Source organism: Ziziphus jujuba, chromosome 8 (genome assembly GCF_031755915.1).
Source record: "Ziziphus jujuba cultivar Dongzao chromosome 8, ASM3175591v1".
Taxonomy (NCBI): domain Eukaryota; kingdom Viridiplantae; phylum Streptophyta; class Magnoliopsida; order Rosales; family Rhamnaceae; genus Ziziphus; species Ziziphus jujuba.
Window position 1 is genome coordinate 9,277,151 of NC_083386.1, and position 17,326 is coordinate 9,294,476.

At 34.1% G+C, this 17,326-nt stretch overlaps 1 protein-coding gene and 1 non-coding gene across 2 annotated transcripts; one reads left to right on the plus strand and one right to left on the minus strand.

The window, feature by feature from the left end:
* The first annotated feature begins 167 nt into the window (after positions 1 to 167).
* Positions 168 to 250, plus strand: TRNAL-UAA (transfer RNA leucine (anticodon UAA)). Its single transcript has one exon. It is a non-coding gene; the product is annotated as a tRNA-Leu (tRNA).
* Positions 251 to 698: 448 nt separating this feature from the next.
* LOC107413067 (cytochrome P450 714A1) lies at positions 699 to 1,447 on the minus strand. Its single transcript, XM_016020924.4, has 2 exons — positions 1,340 to 1,447; positions 699 to 1,124 (listed from the first exon to the last, which is right to left on the minus strand). Exons 1-2 carry the CDS (start codon positions 1,445 to 1,447, stop codon positions 699 to 701), a joined length of 534 nt encoding a protein of 177 aa, XP_015876410.3.
* Positions 1,448 to 17,326: the final 15,879 nt, after the last annotated feature.

Below are 17,326 nucleotides of genomic sequence, written 5' to 3' on the forward strand. Positions count from 1 at the left end.
TCAGCATTCATTCATCCTATGGAAGTTTAAAAATTGAATTTATAGATGATGATAGTAAAATTCTAAAAAAATCCAAATTCAAAACTATAGAATTTATTGTAAGGGCCCAAAAAATAAAACGTAATTGTTCTATAAGATTATTTTCAGAAAATCAATTATCATGTGGCGCTGGTTTGCCCGAGAGGTTAAGGGGGAAGACTTAAGATCTTCTGCACATAAGTGCGCATGGGTTCGAACCCCATAGCCAGCAATTTTTCTGTCAACATTTTCTTTTGAACTTTTTTTGGAAAAATAAAATAAAGTAAAATATATTAAATCTTTTTTCAATTATTAGATATTTTTAAAGAACACTCTGAAATGTATAAATAACAAATAAAGCCTTAGATTTGAAGAAAAATGTGTCATATAGAACTCTATATTACTAATTTACTATTGATAAACAGTAAAAATATCTATCTTGTGACAAAAGAAATGCCATTTAAATGTATTTATTAACTATTATTACCTTTTTAAAACTACCCTTAATTTTCAATTATTTATAAAGTGACGATACATATAAATATTATTAAATATAGTTCATTTGTATTTAGATAAGTACTGTAAAAGTTAATAATATGACTGATCAAACTGTAACTTTTAAATGAAAAAGAGAAGCCATCTCTTATTGCGAAAGAAACAAAGGCAACAGTTTTGGTAGCTTAAAGCTTCCTCATGGTCAAGTTCACTCCATGTTCAGGCCTAAAGGTGACAGTCAGAACAAGTGAATCCCTATACTTGGGTGACAAGGAAAATGAGAAATTGGACAATAGTAAAGAAAGCAGAATTTTAAGCTCAGACATGGCAAAGTGTTGTCCCAAACATATACAAGCACTAGCACCAAAAGGCAAAGACACATGGGGATGCTTGCACGAGCCACTAATGCCATTTGCAAACCTCTCAGGCTTAAAATCATGAGCATCTGGTCCCCAAATGTCCTGGTCATAGTGCAATGTTAAGAACATTGTCCAAACATTAAGCCCTTTTGGGTTGTTAATATTCCCAAATTTTAAGTCTTCGAAGGACTCTCTTGATATGAGGGGTGCTGGAGGGTATAAACGCAAAGACTCGTAGATTACCATAGTCAACTGCATGCAAAAGTATAAGGTAGTTAGAATCTTAATTTTTTTTCAATCACTAATCATATCCCACATCATTTTGCAAATAAATTTGATAGCTCTAACGGTAATATCGTAAAGGCTTTAAAATTACGAATAAATTTATATCCTTGAAAGTCAAAATTGAAAAACTAAGTAAATGAAGTAAAGTTAATTATGAGTTGGAAGAGTTAACTTAAACTTACAACTTTCTTCTTCTGTATCATGTCGGCATCAGGCATTTGTCCTTGACAAATTTCTTGAACTTCCTCTCGTGCTCTAGTTTGCCATTCTGGATTGATGGCCAACAACATTAAAGTCCACGTTGCGGTCACAGCAGTTGTCTCAAAACCCGCCGCATATATATTCCTACAGTTATCCACAATATAACGATTCGATGCAGCTTGGTCTAAACCAATGTCTTTAGCACCTTCAAAGATCAGTTGTAGTATTATAGTCTTTTGATTTCCTACTTGTTTACTTTCGTTCACAACTTTGAGAATCAATGCTTGAATCTCCTTTTCTGACATTCTTGATTCTCTATTGTCCTTCGTAGGAACATATCTGCATACATAAATTATGCACAGTCGATTTTTTAGTATGACAAATTGACATATAATTATAGTGCCAAAAGACAATCAATAAAATTAACAAGCGTTTTGCTTCAAAATTTATAGATTACTTTAAACAACTAATTGGTATAAATAATTTATTAAGTATTATTATTTGTCATTACTAATGATTATCATCAACAGGATCATTGTTGACACAACAATTGCTAATTCACAATATTTAATGAAATATTAAATTTTAATTTTGAAATTCCAATTTGAAATAACTAAAATATTTTTGGACAATCTTTTAAATTGCCAAATATGGTATGAGTATTATTGATGATCGTTGTTTATAGAAACAAATAGTATTATTTTAATTTATTTAGATAATATATATTATATAGTAATAAAATTAAACGGGTCCAATTTCTTACTTCATGAGAGGAAATAATGCATTGATTGTGCCAATCTTAGAAGTAATATCTCCAAGAACTTTATGCTTTGAGAAAATCTCATCTCCAGCACAGTAATTGCTCCCCAAAACGAAGTCTTGAAATTACGTTTGTGGCGAATTTAGTGGTATGATGCTCAATGTTAATATCAGCAACTCCACCATTTTTTTCAATCTCAGCAGCAAATAAATCCACTACCATGCTTGCTGACCATCAACTTCGTCATACCCATTAACCGTAATACACAAATAGGAATAATAACAATATTAATTCCCAATAAATAAAACAAGAAGATAAATTAACATGTAAACTACCCTATGTTTACTACTATCCATATCCACCATAATATATATATATATATATATATATAATTTTCTCACAAAAATAAAATAAAATATTTTTTGGGTTCCTGAATAAGTATATGAAATGGGTTATAAAATTAACTTTTAAATTCTCCAAAGATAATAAATTTGATGGATATGTTTATGCCTTGACCTTCTCGTTAAAAAATTCAGGAGCAATGATTTTTCTTTGTTGAGACTAATCAGATCCATTGGCGTTGAGAACGCCTTGGCCTAGCAAAGGGTCAAATATTTTCTGTGGGAAAGATGACTTTCCAAAGCCCAAGGAAGTACATAAACTGATTTCCTTCACGATTTCTGGATAATTTATGAGCAGAATTTCGACATGGCCCATTGAGAGCATGAATGTTGGACCTGCACACGTTATATGAACAATTGATATTCATCTATTTTTTTTTACTTAATTTAAAAGAATAAAAATCAATATGTATTTTGGGCTAGCTAGACTCATTTAATAACTTCAAAAACTTTTTATTTTTAGTTTTTTAATTTGGGTAATTTTCTGAGGAAATAGATTTTACTACAACAAAAAGCAACCAAATCTAATATGTTGGTATGGTGACAAGTCTTTTTTTAAATTTATTTTTTTTAAAATTTTCCATTTTCAATTTTGTTAATATTTACTTTTTTATATACAAGATCATTGACATTTTCTTCGAATAATAACTTAAGACATCCTGAACTACTTCCATGCTAATAAAAAAGATAAGCATAAACATAAGATATAAAATTAAAAACAATTTCAAACTGTTTTCATATTGTATTTTTCTAAATCATATTGCCTATAACTAAATTAATTGCAAAATATAAAAAGACTAAAAATCAAAACACTCTTTAATATATAATAAAGCAATAATATATTATATAATAATAAATTAAAAGCTTACCATATTGTTTAGTCCACTGAGAGCATCTTCAAGGGACTCTTTAAATATTTTTATATTTTTTTTTATATTTGCATATTTATCCAAAACTTTTGGTATTTACAGTTTGATCCAGAACTTTTGAAATCGCATTTTTATCCTAAATTTTTTAAGATTCAAATTTTGACCCAAAAAGAGTCAAATCCAAAGTTTTTGACTGTTCCAGATGCATTGGTGGACTCTTTGTTGTCAAATTCAGTTCCAGTTTGTTTTTCAATCAAGTTATTGTAGAGCAAAATGTCAATGGAGGAATCATATTTGGGAGCTATGATCAAGCTTACAACCACCAACTATACACTTTGAAGACCTCAGATGAACGATATCTTAAAGTGTATGGATTTATTTGAACCCTTGGATGCCAAAGTAAAGAATCCTGATCCTACCAAGGAAGCATAATGGAAAAAACTGAAGAGAAAAATGATCAGTCAAATCCGACAATGGATTGATGAAAGTGTCTTCCATTATATTGCACAAGAGATAGATGCATACGCCCTTTGGAAGAGGTTGGAGGACATGCACCAAGCCAAGACTGCTCAGGATAAAGCCTTGTTGATGAGACGCTTGATGAATTTGAAGTTAAAGAATGGTACTTCTGTAACAGAGCACACCATTGTGTTTCAAAGCTTGGTAAATCAATTATTTGCTGTGGAGTTAGAAGTAAAGGATAAGGAACAGACACTCCTACTTCTTGGCTCTTTTTTAGACAGCAAGAAAATACTAGTAGTCTTTCTTAGCAATTGAGCTCCTAATGGTAAACTTACCATTGCTATGGTAATGGATGCCCTCTTTAATAAAGAGGCCAGGAGAAAAGACATAGGTGAATCACATGCCCTTGTCACCAAAAAATGAAGGAGATAGTAAGAAGGTAGTTAAGACAGGGGAAAAGGCAGGAACTAGAGCAGAGGCAGATCCATAGATGGAAGGAGGCCAACTTATAAATGTCATTATTATGGCCAAGAGCGTCACTTGAAGAAGTACCGCAGGAAGATGTTGCGAGAGTAGAGACAGAAAAGCAATTAGTCGAAGAAGGATGGTGAAATTTTAGTCATTATCAAAGGAGAAGTGGCATATTGTTCCACACATGAAGAAACATTCCTTCACATTTCAAGCCAAGAAATCGAGTGGATGGTTGATACTGTAGCATCCTACCACGTTACTCCAAAACATAAAATTTTTCAAAACATAAAAAGCAAGAGACTTTGGCACAGTGAAACGGAAAATGACAATTGTGCTAAGATTGTTAGAACTTGTGATGTTCAGATAGAGACCAATGTCAGATATACAATTACTTTGAAGGATGTCCAACACATTCCAGACCTTTAGCACATCCTGGTCTCAAGAATAACATTTGATAAGGAAGACTTTGACAACCATATTTACAATGGCACATGGAATAAAAGGTGCTATGGTTCTGATAACAAAGTTGTGGAACACTTTACAAGACTCATGTAAAAATTTATGCAGATAGCCTCAATATTATAGAAGGAGAGATATCTTAAAATCTGTGGCATAAGAAACTCGGTCACATGAGTTGGAAATGATTATTTACCTTAACGAAAAAGAAGCTTCTCATTATTTTCAAGGATGCTATGCTAGATCTTTGTAGTCATTGTTTGTATGGTAAGCAATATAAACTCTCATTTAAGTCCTCTTCAACGAGAAAATCAGAATTGTTTAATTTAGTTCAGTTTAATGTTTGTGGTCCTTTAGAGATGGAATCTCTAGGTGGCAATGGATATTTTTTGATCTTTAGTGATGATACTTCTTGAAAAGTGTGAGCTTATTTCTTGAAGATAAAAGATCAAGTTTTAGATCACTTCAAAGTGTTTTATGCCATGGTAAAGCATAAGACAAGAAAGAAACTGAAGTGTCTTCACTTAGATAATAGAGGTGAGTATGTTTCTAGAGAGTTTGATACCTATAGTAGAGGATAAGGTATTCATCATGAGAAGACGATTTCTCGTACCCTACAACATAATGATGTGGTCGAGAGAATGAATCGGATGATTATGGAAAAAGGTTAGAAGTATGATCAATATGGCTAATCTGCCAAAGCCATTTTGGGGATAAGCTATTCATGCTACCTCCTATTTGATTAACATATCGCCTTCAGTACCATTTAATTTTGAAATTCTAGAGAAAATGTGGTTTGGTAAGAATACCTCGTACTCTCATTTAAGAGTATTTGGATGTTTAGTTTTTGCATATATATCCAAGAAGCTTCCAATGTACGAGATCTTGTAGCACTTACCAATGGGGCCCTATCGATTAGTATTACATAGAAGAAATCAATTATAGACACTAATATAATTAGATCTGCTCCTCATATACAAACTTGGGATTTGTAATCCCAGGTAAGATCGGTTCAGGATCATGGGATCCTTTCTATCAGAAGGAAGGGCTGTTGCATAAGTATGAGGTAGAACTGGACTCTAGAAGTACTGCTAATTGAATTTAGGAACCAAATTGTATCAATTTTTTCATAGATCTTCCTGCAAAGCCTTTTTTTTATTTTAATTTCACTATTTAAATTAAAATTTCATTTTCCGGCTTATCATCAGCAGTCTGCTCAGGGTTCCAAACTCAACAGTGGCAAGTAAACACAAGGGTTGAGCTCGATGCGGACTTAACCCAACAACTTACGAAAAGAAGGAAGATTTCATGAGACTATGCTTGGCAAACGTGTTGATTATTCGGGGCGTTCTGTCATTGTCATAGGTCCTTCACTTTCATTACATCGATATTGATTGCCTTGCAAGATAGCAATAGAACTTTTCCAAACATCCTTTAGCTATTGTTCTTGAGAAATGACCTGGTCTGACCCATTCCTTGAAAGAAGTTTTTATGGGATCCTTATCTACCAAAATTTTAACTTCTAGTTCCGGCAAACGAATAATCATTAAGTCCTCCTCTTTCCAGACAACACATACAAAGAAACCCTCAATGGGTTAGGTCCACTTACTTTTTCTTTTATTGATTTCTAATTGATTTGATTGGAATAATAGAATAAACTAATAGGAATATTTGGAGATTCAAGTAAACAACTTAACATTATTCATTATAATGAACTTATCATTATAATATTTATAACAATATAATAAACATAATAACAGATGTTCAAATTTATCCCACATGGAATGATTTTGAATATCGATTTATTAGTAAAAAACCGTCTTCTACATTTGAATTAATGAAATAAGAACTCTATGTTAGAGTTGAAGCCCCAAAAGGAGAATTGAGAATTTTTCTGATAGGGGATCAAGTGGTTTTCCTTTGAGATGGAAAATTCGCCCACCAGGTTTTATCAATGTGTAAATTCTTCCTTAGTTAGTTAAAAGAATGAAATTGGCTGATATGATGACGATACTAGGTAGTATAGATATCATTATGGGAGACGTTGATCGTTGAAATGATAATTGATACGACAGAAGTACAAAATATCAATTCTTTTCTAGATTGGAGTTTTTAAAAAAGGTCTACGGAATTATATGGGCCCTTATTCCTATTTTTACTCTTGTATTGGGAATCACAATAGGCATACTGGTAATAGTATGGTAAGAAAGAGAAATATCCACAGGACTGCAGCAACTTATTGGACCTGAATATGCCGACCCTTTGGGAGTTCTTCAAGCTCTAGTAGATCGGAAAAAACTTCTTTTCAAAAAAAATCTTCTTCCATGTAGAGAAGATACTCGTTTATTCAGTATCGAACTATCCATAGCAGTTATATCAATTTTAGTAAGTTATTCAATAGTTCATTTTGTCTATTACATTGTTTTAGCGAATCTCAATATCGGTGTTTTTTATGGATTACCATTTCCAGTATTGCTCCCGGGCGGTGTGTACAAGCTTCGGAAACAAATTCACCGCCGTATGGCTGACCGGTGATTACTAGCGATTCCAGCTTGATGTAGGCGAGCCAGCCCCCATATATGGTCTTATGACTTTGTGGAGATCTATGTTTTTGCTAAACAGTCGCCCGGTCCTGATCACTGCGACCCCCTTTGTGAGGAGGCACCCCTTCTCCCGAAGTTATGGGACTATTTTGTTGAGTTTCTTAGAGAGAGTTGTCTCGTGCCCCTAGGTATTCTCTACCTACCCACATGTGGGTTGATATCCCATAGCGGAGGGCATTCTACCCAACAAGGCCGATACTTCGAATCCCGCTTGGACAAAACGAAAGATATTGTCAATAAATAGAAGTGCTTCTTGTTTATTAACATCTCGGAAATATTCTTCCATAGCTAGGGAAGTTAAACCAACTCTCATACGTGCCCCTGGCGATTCATTTATCTTAGACAGAAGCTCGATGGAAGAACTACTTCATGCTTCTTTATTGGATATGGAGATGAAGAATTCAGATACAAAATATGGAATTAAAAGACAAAAAATATTATTAGAAGCAAGGATTTAATATTCCATGAAAATCAAACTATAGAAAACATTGAAAAGCCCATGAAATCTTCTATTAATAATGCTTATAATTTTGTTCTTGATTCCACAGATGATGATGAGGTGCATAGAAAATTAACATAAGCAGAATAGGAGAGAGAAAAGGATGTTGAGCAAAGGGAGACTCAAATACTAGAAGCTGTAGGATCATCATAGGGGTTAAATAATGGTACACATTTCCAAAGATTTGGACGAGGCCATATTCCATCAAAGAGATATCCAAAATCTCAACATATTCTGCTTACTGAAAATTGGGAATCAGAAAGTTTTCAGGAAGCTAATTCCCATTAAGATAGAGAAAAATGACTGCATTCAATGTAAGATGAGATTGAATCCTTGTAGAAGACCCATACTTATTAGTTGGTTGAGCTTCCTATGGAAAAAAGGCAGTAAAGAATAAATGAATGTTCAAGTTAGAAAAGGATGACAGCAGATGGGTGGTGAAGCATAAAGCTCGATTGGTCATCAAATGTTTCTTTCAAGAGAAAGGAATTAACTTTGATGAGATTTTCTCACTAGAAATGAAGATGACTTTAATACAAGTTATTTTTGGTCTAATAGCTAGTTTAGACTTAGAGCTTGAGCAAATGAATGTGAAAATAATGTTCCTTCATGGTGATCTACATGAAAAGATTTATATAGAGTAGCTAGAAGTTTTTGATATTTCAGGGAAATGGAACCTCGTTTGCAAGATAAAAAAGAGCTGTATGATCTCAAGCAAGCACCTAGACAATGGTTTAAGAAGTTTTACTCTTTTATGGTTAGTTAAGGATACAAGAAAACTGACTCAGACCAGTGTATTTATATTTAGAGATTTTCGAATAGAAACTTTATTGCACTTTTACTATATGTCGACAACATATTAATCATTGGACAAGATATAATAAAAATTAGTCAACTGAAGAAGGAACTTTTCAAATCATTTGATATGAAGGACTTGGGACTAATTCAACAAATTTTGTAAATGTAAATAGCCCGAGATAGAAAGAATCATAGGTTATGGCTATCTCAGGAAGTGTGAAGTTCCACATCGGTTGGAAAGAGGAACGAAGCATGTCTTCTAAGGGGCCATCGATACATTTCCCTTGAAACGCGTTTTAAACCCGTGAGAGCTGGGTTATAAGAGGATTCCTCAGTGCCAAAGCAGACGATATCTCATGTGGGTGGATTGGGCTGTTACAGTTGGTATCAGAGCCAGTACCCGGATCGGTGTGCCAGCGAGGACGCTGGGTCCCAAGGGGAGTGGATTGTGAAGTCCCACATCGGTTGGAAATTAGAACAAAGCATGCCTTATAAGGGGCTGTGGATACCTTTCCCTTGAGACGCGTTTTAAATCCGTGAGGATTTGGTTGTAAGAGAATTCCTCAGTGCCAAAGCGGACAATATCTCATGCGGGTGGACTGGGCTGTTACAAGAAGCATGTCGAGAGTGATAAAGAGATTCGGCGTGGATAAGGCTAAATCAGTTAGCATTCCACTAGTAAACCATTTTAAGTTGAGCAAGAGATCGTACTTTTCCTCCAAAGTAAAGATAGAGGAGATGGCTTCTCAGCCTTATTCTTCAACGATGAAAAGTCTAATATATGCAATGGTGTGTATCAGACCAAAAATTGCTCATGCAGTTGGTACCATGAGCAGATTTTTTTCAAATCTTGAAAAGGAACACTAGGAAGCAGTAAGGGGATTCTCAAGTATTTTAAGGGTAAATCAAAAGTATGCTTGTATTACTGGAAGGTAATCCAGTTTTAGAAGGCTATACAAATGCATACATGGTCGAAGACTTTGATAATAGAAAATTTACTTCAAGTTAACTTTACAATTTTACTGGAGGAGCTGTGTCATGGTAACTAAGATTGTAAAAATGTGTAGCTTTATGTACGACATAAGTAGAGTACATTACCACAGTGGAAGCCAGTAAGGAGATGCTGTGGTGAAAGGATTTTCCTTAATGAACTTGGTATCAAGTAGAAGAACTATAAGATACATTGTGACAGTCAAAATATTATGGATTTGAGCAAGAAACTTAATGTATCATTCTCAAAAAAAAAAAAAAATGATATCTACTATCATTGGATATGCAATGTGATAGAGTATAAATTGCATAGATTGGTAAAGATTCACACAAAAAAAAAAAAATCCAACAAATATGTTTACAAAGATTATCGCACCAAAGAAATTGAAGTTGTTTAGAGGCATAGCTAGTGTAGATGGTAGGTTTGAAATGCAGCTAGATGGGAAGAATTGTAGGATCCAGCTTTTTTTCTAAAGCCCAGTCCATTAGAGTTTTAGTTGTTCACTAAGTTTACCTAATGGGCAAGTTGTTTTGTGGAAAAGATAACCTTAGAATTTTATAGATAGGTTTAGTTTTTAAGTCTTGTATCACACATATCACTAACAACACATTTTTTTTAGAGATTCTAGAGAGAGTTTTTAGAAGAAAAAAAATTTGTGTATTAATTTCAAAGAGAAATAATATCTCTTTTTCTTCTTAATATTTTCGTGGTTTTGTTTTTCTTTATTTTTTGTGTTTTTCATGGTCAAAGGACCATAACAAATGAGACAGTCATTGTAGACTCCAATGGTTTAAAAATTAAAATAAAATCATATATTAGAAATAAAAATATTTTATTTGCCTTAAAATGATATCTTGAAATTTTTGAAATTATTAAATAAGCGGTTGAATTTAAATATTAAATTATGATTTATGATACAGTATCGTTTGAAAAAGTATATATATTCTCATAAGATTGTTTTTAATTGATGTACCATAGAGTACCAGTATTTCGGATCAGTATTATATTATAGCTCTCGCGATTTGTCATCGTACTGTGAGGTTGGTTTCACCCAACGGTTTATTATTGTCACGGTGCCGTGAGGTTGGTTTCACCCAACATTTTCTTATTGCCACGGACCTTGAGGTCGGGTTTATCCTACGGTTTATTATTGCCACGGTACCGTAAGTTTGGTTTCACCCAATGGTTTATTATTGCCATGGACTATGAGATCGGGTTTATTATTGTCATGGTGCCGTGAGGTTAGGTTCATCCCATAGGTTATTTATTGCCATTGACCATGAGATTGGGTATATCCTGACACTTTACCCTTTTCACGACACCTTTCGTATATTAAGGATCGTAAGGTGGGTACATCCCATGGTTTACAGTTTGGTATATTGTATATGTTTTGATTACATTTTTGGTTTTCAACTAATGAAGTTATTACTATACTTTCATAAATATTTTATGGAATTGCATTTCTAATATTTACGCTCAATTTTTACATCGTAATTAAGGCATTTTATAATATTATATTGATTGCTCACTTAATACCTTTTGAGCATCCATTTTATGATATTGAATTGGGATACAAGTTTGGATTTTACGAAATGATTTTTAAATGGGAAACTTTTCAAACGAATGGAATAAGAGGTCTTGAAAGAAATATTTTATGGAAATAAATTATTATTTTTCTATTATATTATGCCATTCACTGATATTTCTTTATTTATCGTTTTATTTGTTTTAAATTCGTTCCTCTCGATTCAGGCAGTTAGTAGCAGTCTACCTTGCACATCGCTTGCCACTTGGTACTTTTCACAGTAATAGTAGTACCTATCTTTCTTTATCCATCCTTATCTTTTTAGACGTATTTATTATTTATTTATACTTCTAAACTTTGCAAATACTTTTAGGATGCTCTGATCTAATGATTGGACTTAGTAGAAATCAATTATATACATGTATAGTTATAGCCTGTGATACAATAGATCAGTTGTGGATTTATTTTATATATATATATTGAGATATTGTTGCAAATACATGTTGTTTATTGTCCACGTTTTAAATGGAATTCCATTGAATATCCTTTGGAAATTGTCCAGTGTGACTTCATTAGGCGGGACAATCCAAAAAATCCTGAAAGGGTTCCCGGGACGAGTCCTGTCACATAACATGAGTCTTCATCTCTTTATATATATATATATATATATATACATAACATGAATCTTCACCTGTTAGAAAAATATTCACAACATAGGATAAAAACATGATAAAATATCAGAGTTTTAATAGTCTCACACCGATTAATAATTGAAAACTAGAATTTTAATTTTCCTCTTTCTTCTTTTTATTTTTTTTATTTTTTTCATTATATTTTTTTCTCTTGGTTTTCCTCTTTTTTTTTTTCATTATATTTTTTTTCTCTTGGTTTTCCTCTTTCTTTTTCTTTTTTTTTTTCATTATATTTTTTTGTCTTGGTTTTTCTTATAACGCTGCTTGGAGAAAGAAGGTAGAAAATAAATTGAAACTTAATGGACTAATGATTTGAATTTTACTTGCAATCTTTTTTAATTTTAACATTTGCTTTATCAGCACGAACAAATAATTCATCCTGTCTAACTTAAGTCAAAATATTCTCAACTTATATGGATATAATTATTTAAAATTATTAAATTATATGTCACGATGAATATGTTATATTAAATATATGTAATACAATGATAATCAATTTTTATTAGAATGTTCTAACAGATTTTCTATAAAAATATTTTGATAATCTAAATAAATGAGGTGGTGTAATAAAATAAAAGAATATAATAAATTCTAACCCATTTAAATTCAAAAATAATTTTATATTATAACTGCAAATCAATTCTAAAATCTAAAATTGAGATAGTAATAAAAAAAAATGATAACACATTTTGAGGGACGAATTATCCAATTTAATGGTGTTAAGTAATCAACGTTTCTGTCAGGACCCGTCCAGAATTTCTCCCCGGAACCCTAGACAAGCCCTAATCCCAGGGAAATACCACCGAATCTTCCAACGGAAAATCCGACAGCACTTCCCCTAAGGGTAGGATTTACCAAAAATTACCTGCACTGAAAACACACTTCTATATTCACCCCCTTATTCCTCCCGCAAAACTACAAGTTGTTTCCACAATTTACAGCACTTCACAACAATAACAGCAGCTCAGTGCATAAATGACAACTACATGTCCAATACAGTATACAGAGCATTATACAAATAAATGTGGAATTAATAAAATGACAGATAAGAAGCAATACAGGACGGAGAGGAAAAGGGAAGAAATACTTCTTGGACTTTCGGCAACGAACTGAGACGTTGGGCTCGCCCCGGACAATCAACGTCTCCTAACCTGGACTTAGGGGAACGAAATTTAAAAACGTGAGATGCTAATCATCTCAGTGAGTGACCCCAACTACCGAACACCTTTAATATTAATAATATACCAAATAAAGAGATTTAATTAATACCAACAATTAAATAATAAATAAATCATAAACATTGGAAGTAATATTTTCTCTCAAGACCCTCACTATTCACTCCATTGGAAAAGTTTCCCTTTTAAAACATTTTCACAAAAACCCGATATTCGTACCTCCCGAAAACCAAGGGATCAAACCATTTGATAAACAATCAATAAATAAATACCCCAATATATAATTAAAATGTAATAAATCATAATAAATAATTTTTGAACACTTTTGGGGTTTGAAAATTTATCTGAAAATTTCACTTGACGCACCACACCATATACCAGTGATGCCCTCCGATACCCAGCATCCCGAGCACCGACTGGCGGGAAGATTAAAGAGAGAAACTTGCAAACGGCACTTCGGCGTCCCGACAGTACCGCTGATGAAACCGTCATCCCGGCCAAGGGAGGGGCGGCTGTGGCCAATATCAAACTTGTCTGCCTACGGTCCAATAGCAACCACGGGAGATATAATACATGCGCGCTAAACCACATAATACTTGCGCGCTAAACCACGTGTACATACACCAGAACACCAATACTGTATGAGTGCGTGTAAAATAATTATTAAACCAACTGTACCGTTTTCCAAAATTACCGTGGGAAATATATTAAATTTTCACACTTACTATCCCATATGTTTTTATTTAACAACTTGGTACGAAAACATCGATAACAAATAAACCATAATTTTTCTCGTAATACGAGGTTCAACAATTGAAATACCGCGGGCATAATTTATAAAATTAAAACACCAATTTAAACAAATATTTTTATAAAATATTTAACCCAATTATGCCCGAAAAATAATACTTAAAACCACGTACGATTATTACTGAAATATACTTTGCTCATGCATAATAAATAAATTAAACCACAATAAAATTCATAATTAAATCGCACCACATGAGCATAGTTTAAATACCAATTAAACACCGATTAAATATAATTAATTGCCCAAAATATTTTTAAAGGTGGGTCACTCACCTGGAGCATGCAATTAAACCATGATCCATCATGGGATCAATTCCATGACTCAACCGTGCTCCTAGAACAAAATCCACACACAGTCAAATAAATTAATATTTTAATCGGGTAAATAATATCCGGTACCCGGGGGGTTAAACACAAACATTAACCAAAATGGTCGAATAATATACCGAATCCAAGCTCGTGGAACGAGGATCGCATTACCGGTCTCCATCGACTCCAATTCCGCCGTAGGTGGCCGGAATTTGGCCGGAAAGCTTCGGCTGGTTTTGATTCCTTCGCATCTCACAAACCACTTCGAATTTTGGAAATTGGAGGCCATATTTGGACTCAGAGGATCCAAAATAGGGCTAGAGGGGTGGAAATTCGGACTGGACTGGCCGGAATACGGCAAAATCGCCGGAAAAATTTCAACTCGCCGCCGTGACTTCGCAAGCCCGATCTGGGCGCGTCGCCGGCCGGTCGGTTGCCAAATTTGGCTGGTGAGCTCGTCGGCGTGTGGTCTACGTCTATGGACGGCGCTTGTAGCTTATGGGTGGCCGGAATTTGAAAAACACGGTGAGGCCGAGAGGGAGAAAGGAAAGGAAAGGAAGAAGAAAAGAAGAAGAAGAAAAAGAAGAGGAAAAAGAACAGAAACGGGGCTGGGTCCCCTTTTTTCCCACGTGGGGGAAAAGAAAAGAAAAAGAAAAAGAAAAAGGAAAAATAAAATAAAATAAAAATAATTAAATAATTAAATAATTAAATAATAATAAAAACAATATTATATAAAATAATAATAAAATAATATGATATTATACATGGTTGACATGTGGCATCTCACCATGGTGACACATGGTCACATTTATTAAGTCACACGTGGAACATCGTTACACGTTTAAAAATAATATTAAAATAATACAGTATTTGAAAAACTCTACAGGTCCATAACTTTCAAACCACATGTCCAAATCGGACGTGCCACTAGTCTACGAACTCGTATCGACGAGCACTTCACAACCATGCTTGAGTCAATGCTCAACTTTGCATGAATAAAAAGTCAACTCCGGCACCCCTTGGACAATTTGGACCTCAACTTGTTTTGCTCATAACTTTCAAACCATAGCTTCGTTTTCAACGTGCTACTAGTCTACAAACTCGTGCCAACGTGTACTTCGTAACGGTACCTCAGTCAACCTAGGATTCCAACCGAAACAAAAAGTCAACTTTTGACCCCTTCGGTCAACGGTCAACAGTTAACCTCGGCCAACGTGCAAAAATTCCGACATGGTTCGGGACGGGGTGTTACAACCTTCCCCCCTTACAAAAATTTCGTCCTCAAAATTTCTTACGTCGCTGAAACGCATAAGAATATCAGTCGCGGATTTGTGCCTCGAGCTTCCACGTCGCTTTTTCGACTAGATTAATTTACCACAAGACTTTTGATATGAGAAAATAGTCTTATTGACCCATATGCATTCTTCATGACTTAAAAATCTGCACTAGTCGCTCCTTACATGACAGGTCTCTGATGTCATTTCGTAGCAACAACACGTGAATTACGCTGCATGTCGATGTCTGCTTTCCCGCTTCCACTTGTCGGCAGCGTAACTTAGCGAGTATAATAGAGACCTCATCCACTATCACTACCATCACACCTAACAGTGACTTTAACCTTCCTCTTGTGCAACTTTCCTCCTCATGCCCCCTAATTAAGGATATTCAAACTAGTCCACGAGAACACGATCTGCAAGTCTTGGCCATAGTCGAACGCTAACCATAAAGTGCTTCTGAAGCATGCATCCTTAAATCAACAACCCACTCTCGTAACTCGATCAGCAATTCAACAAGTAAGATTAGAACTTAAGTCTAATTTCCTCAAATACTGGTATCACCAAGTTAAGGTTGAGATTAATTCACTTGTCTTCGATTACCCTCCTAGTACTTACAATTATAAAACCCTTGCTCCTCATTGATTAACCAATAGTCTTAACCTCGACAAACATCAATCTTTCTTTTAACTAAATTCATCAAGGTCATGAATAAAATTTCTCAACATCCAAATACCATTCTTGAAAACCCTAAGTTCCCCCAATTTCAAATAAATTCCATGAATCCACACCTCAAGCAATAAGGAATTTAAATCTTAATTCTAGCATCACCACCACTACTATGAACAAATCACTAAATCCTTAACCCATAAAAGTATTCCACACTTCTTAAATTCTAACTACGTCCCAAAAATCATACTCCTTATCATTGTAAATTATCACCAACAATATCAACCACCTTGAATCGATAAAGCACCATCAATACGAACCTTAAATCTCCAAGGAAATAAGATATCAAGATCTTAGCTTCTAGAATGAAAATAACCATGCTTAAACATCTAACCATGCCTAAGGAATCATCCTCATCTCATTAACCTCATCAACAACCAAGTAGAACTTTAATCGCTATCCGGATCTTGTTTGATTCTCTAAACGTTGTCGTACCTCCTCGTTGTGAACGATAGTTTAAGCACGAAATCCATGTTTACATCTCCCTACTTTTACTTTTCGGTGACTTAAGTACCTTTATTCGAATCCTGCAACTTTTTTATCGTGCCAAACCACAATGTCATCTAGTGAGTATTCCATACATCTTTGTATCATGGGTGTATCGCATACATTGAATCGCGTGCTTCCTTTAGGATCTCCTTTTTGAACTCAACGATACCCTACTTTGGATTCTCAACTGGCGATACTTAACCCTTAAGTCGCTCTTGGAAAAACTATAACATAAAACAAATAATAAAATATATTTTTCAAATATACCTAACTTGCATAGGCAATTGTTAAAACTCCACATTGGAACAATAATAAAAACATGAATAAATGCATAAAATCATATCTTAAAATCCATAGCATAAAATGAAATATGCACGCTCGTAATGGAGGTACGTACGACACCTTCTACATGCTACGTAATCCATGATTCCAACTGTCGCCGACACTCTGCTACCAATACAAACCAGGGTGGTTGCCTATATTGGCCGTCCGATCCCCTGGACTCGTAGGCAACATGATTATGGGCTAGCTCTACATGGACCGCATTGGTTAGCCGCCTCCATATGGTGCCGTATAATATCAAACAATATAACATACAAATACATGTACGAACATAAACAAAAAATACTTAAATAAAACACCCTTAATTTCAAAT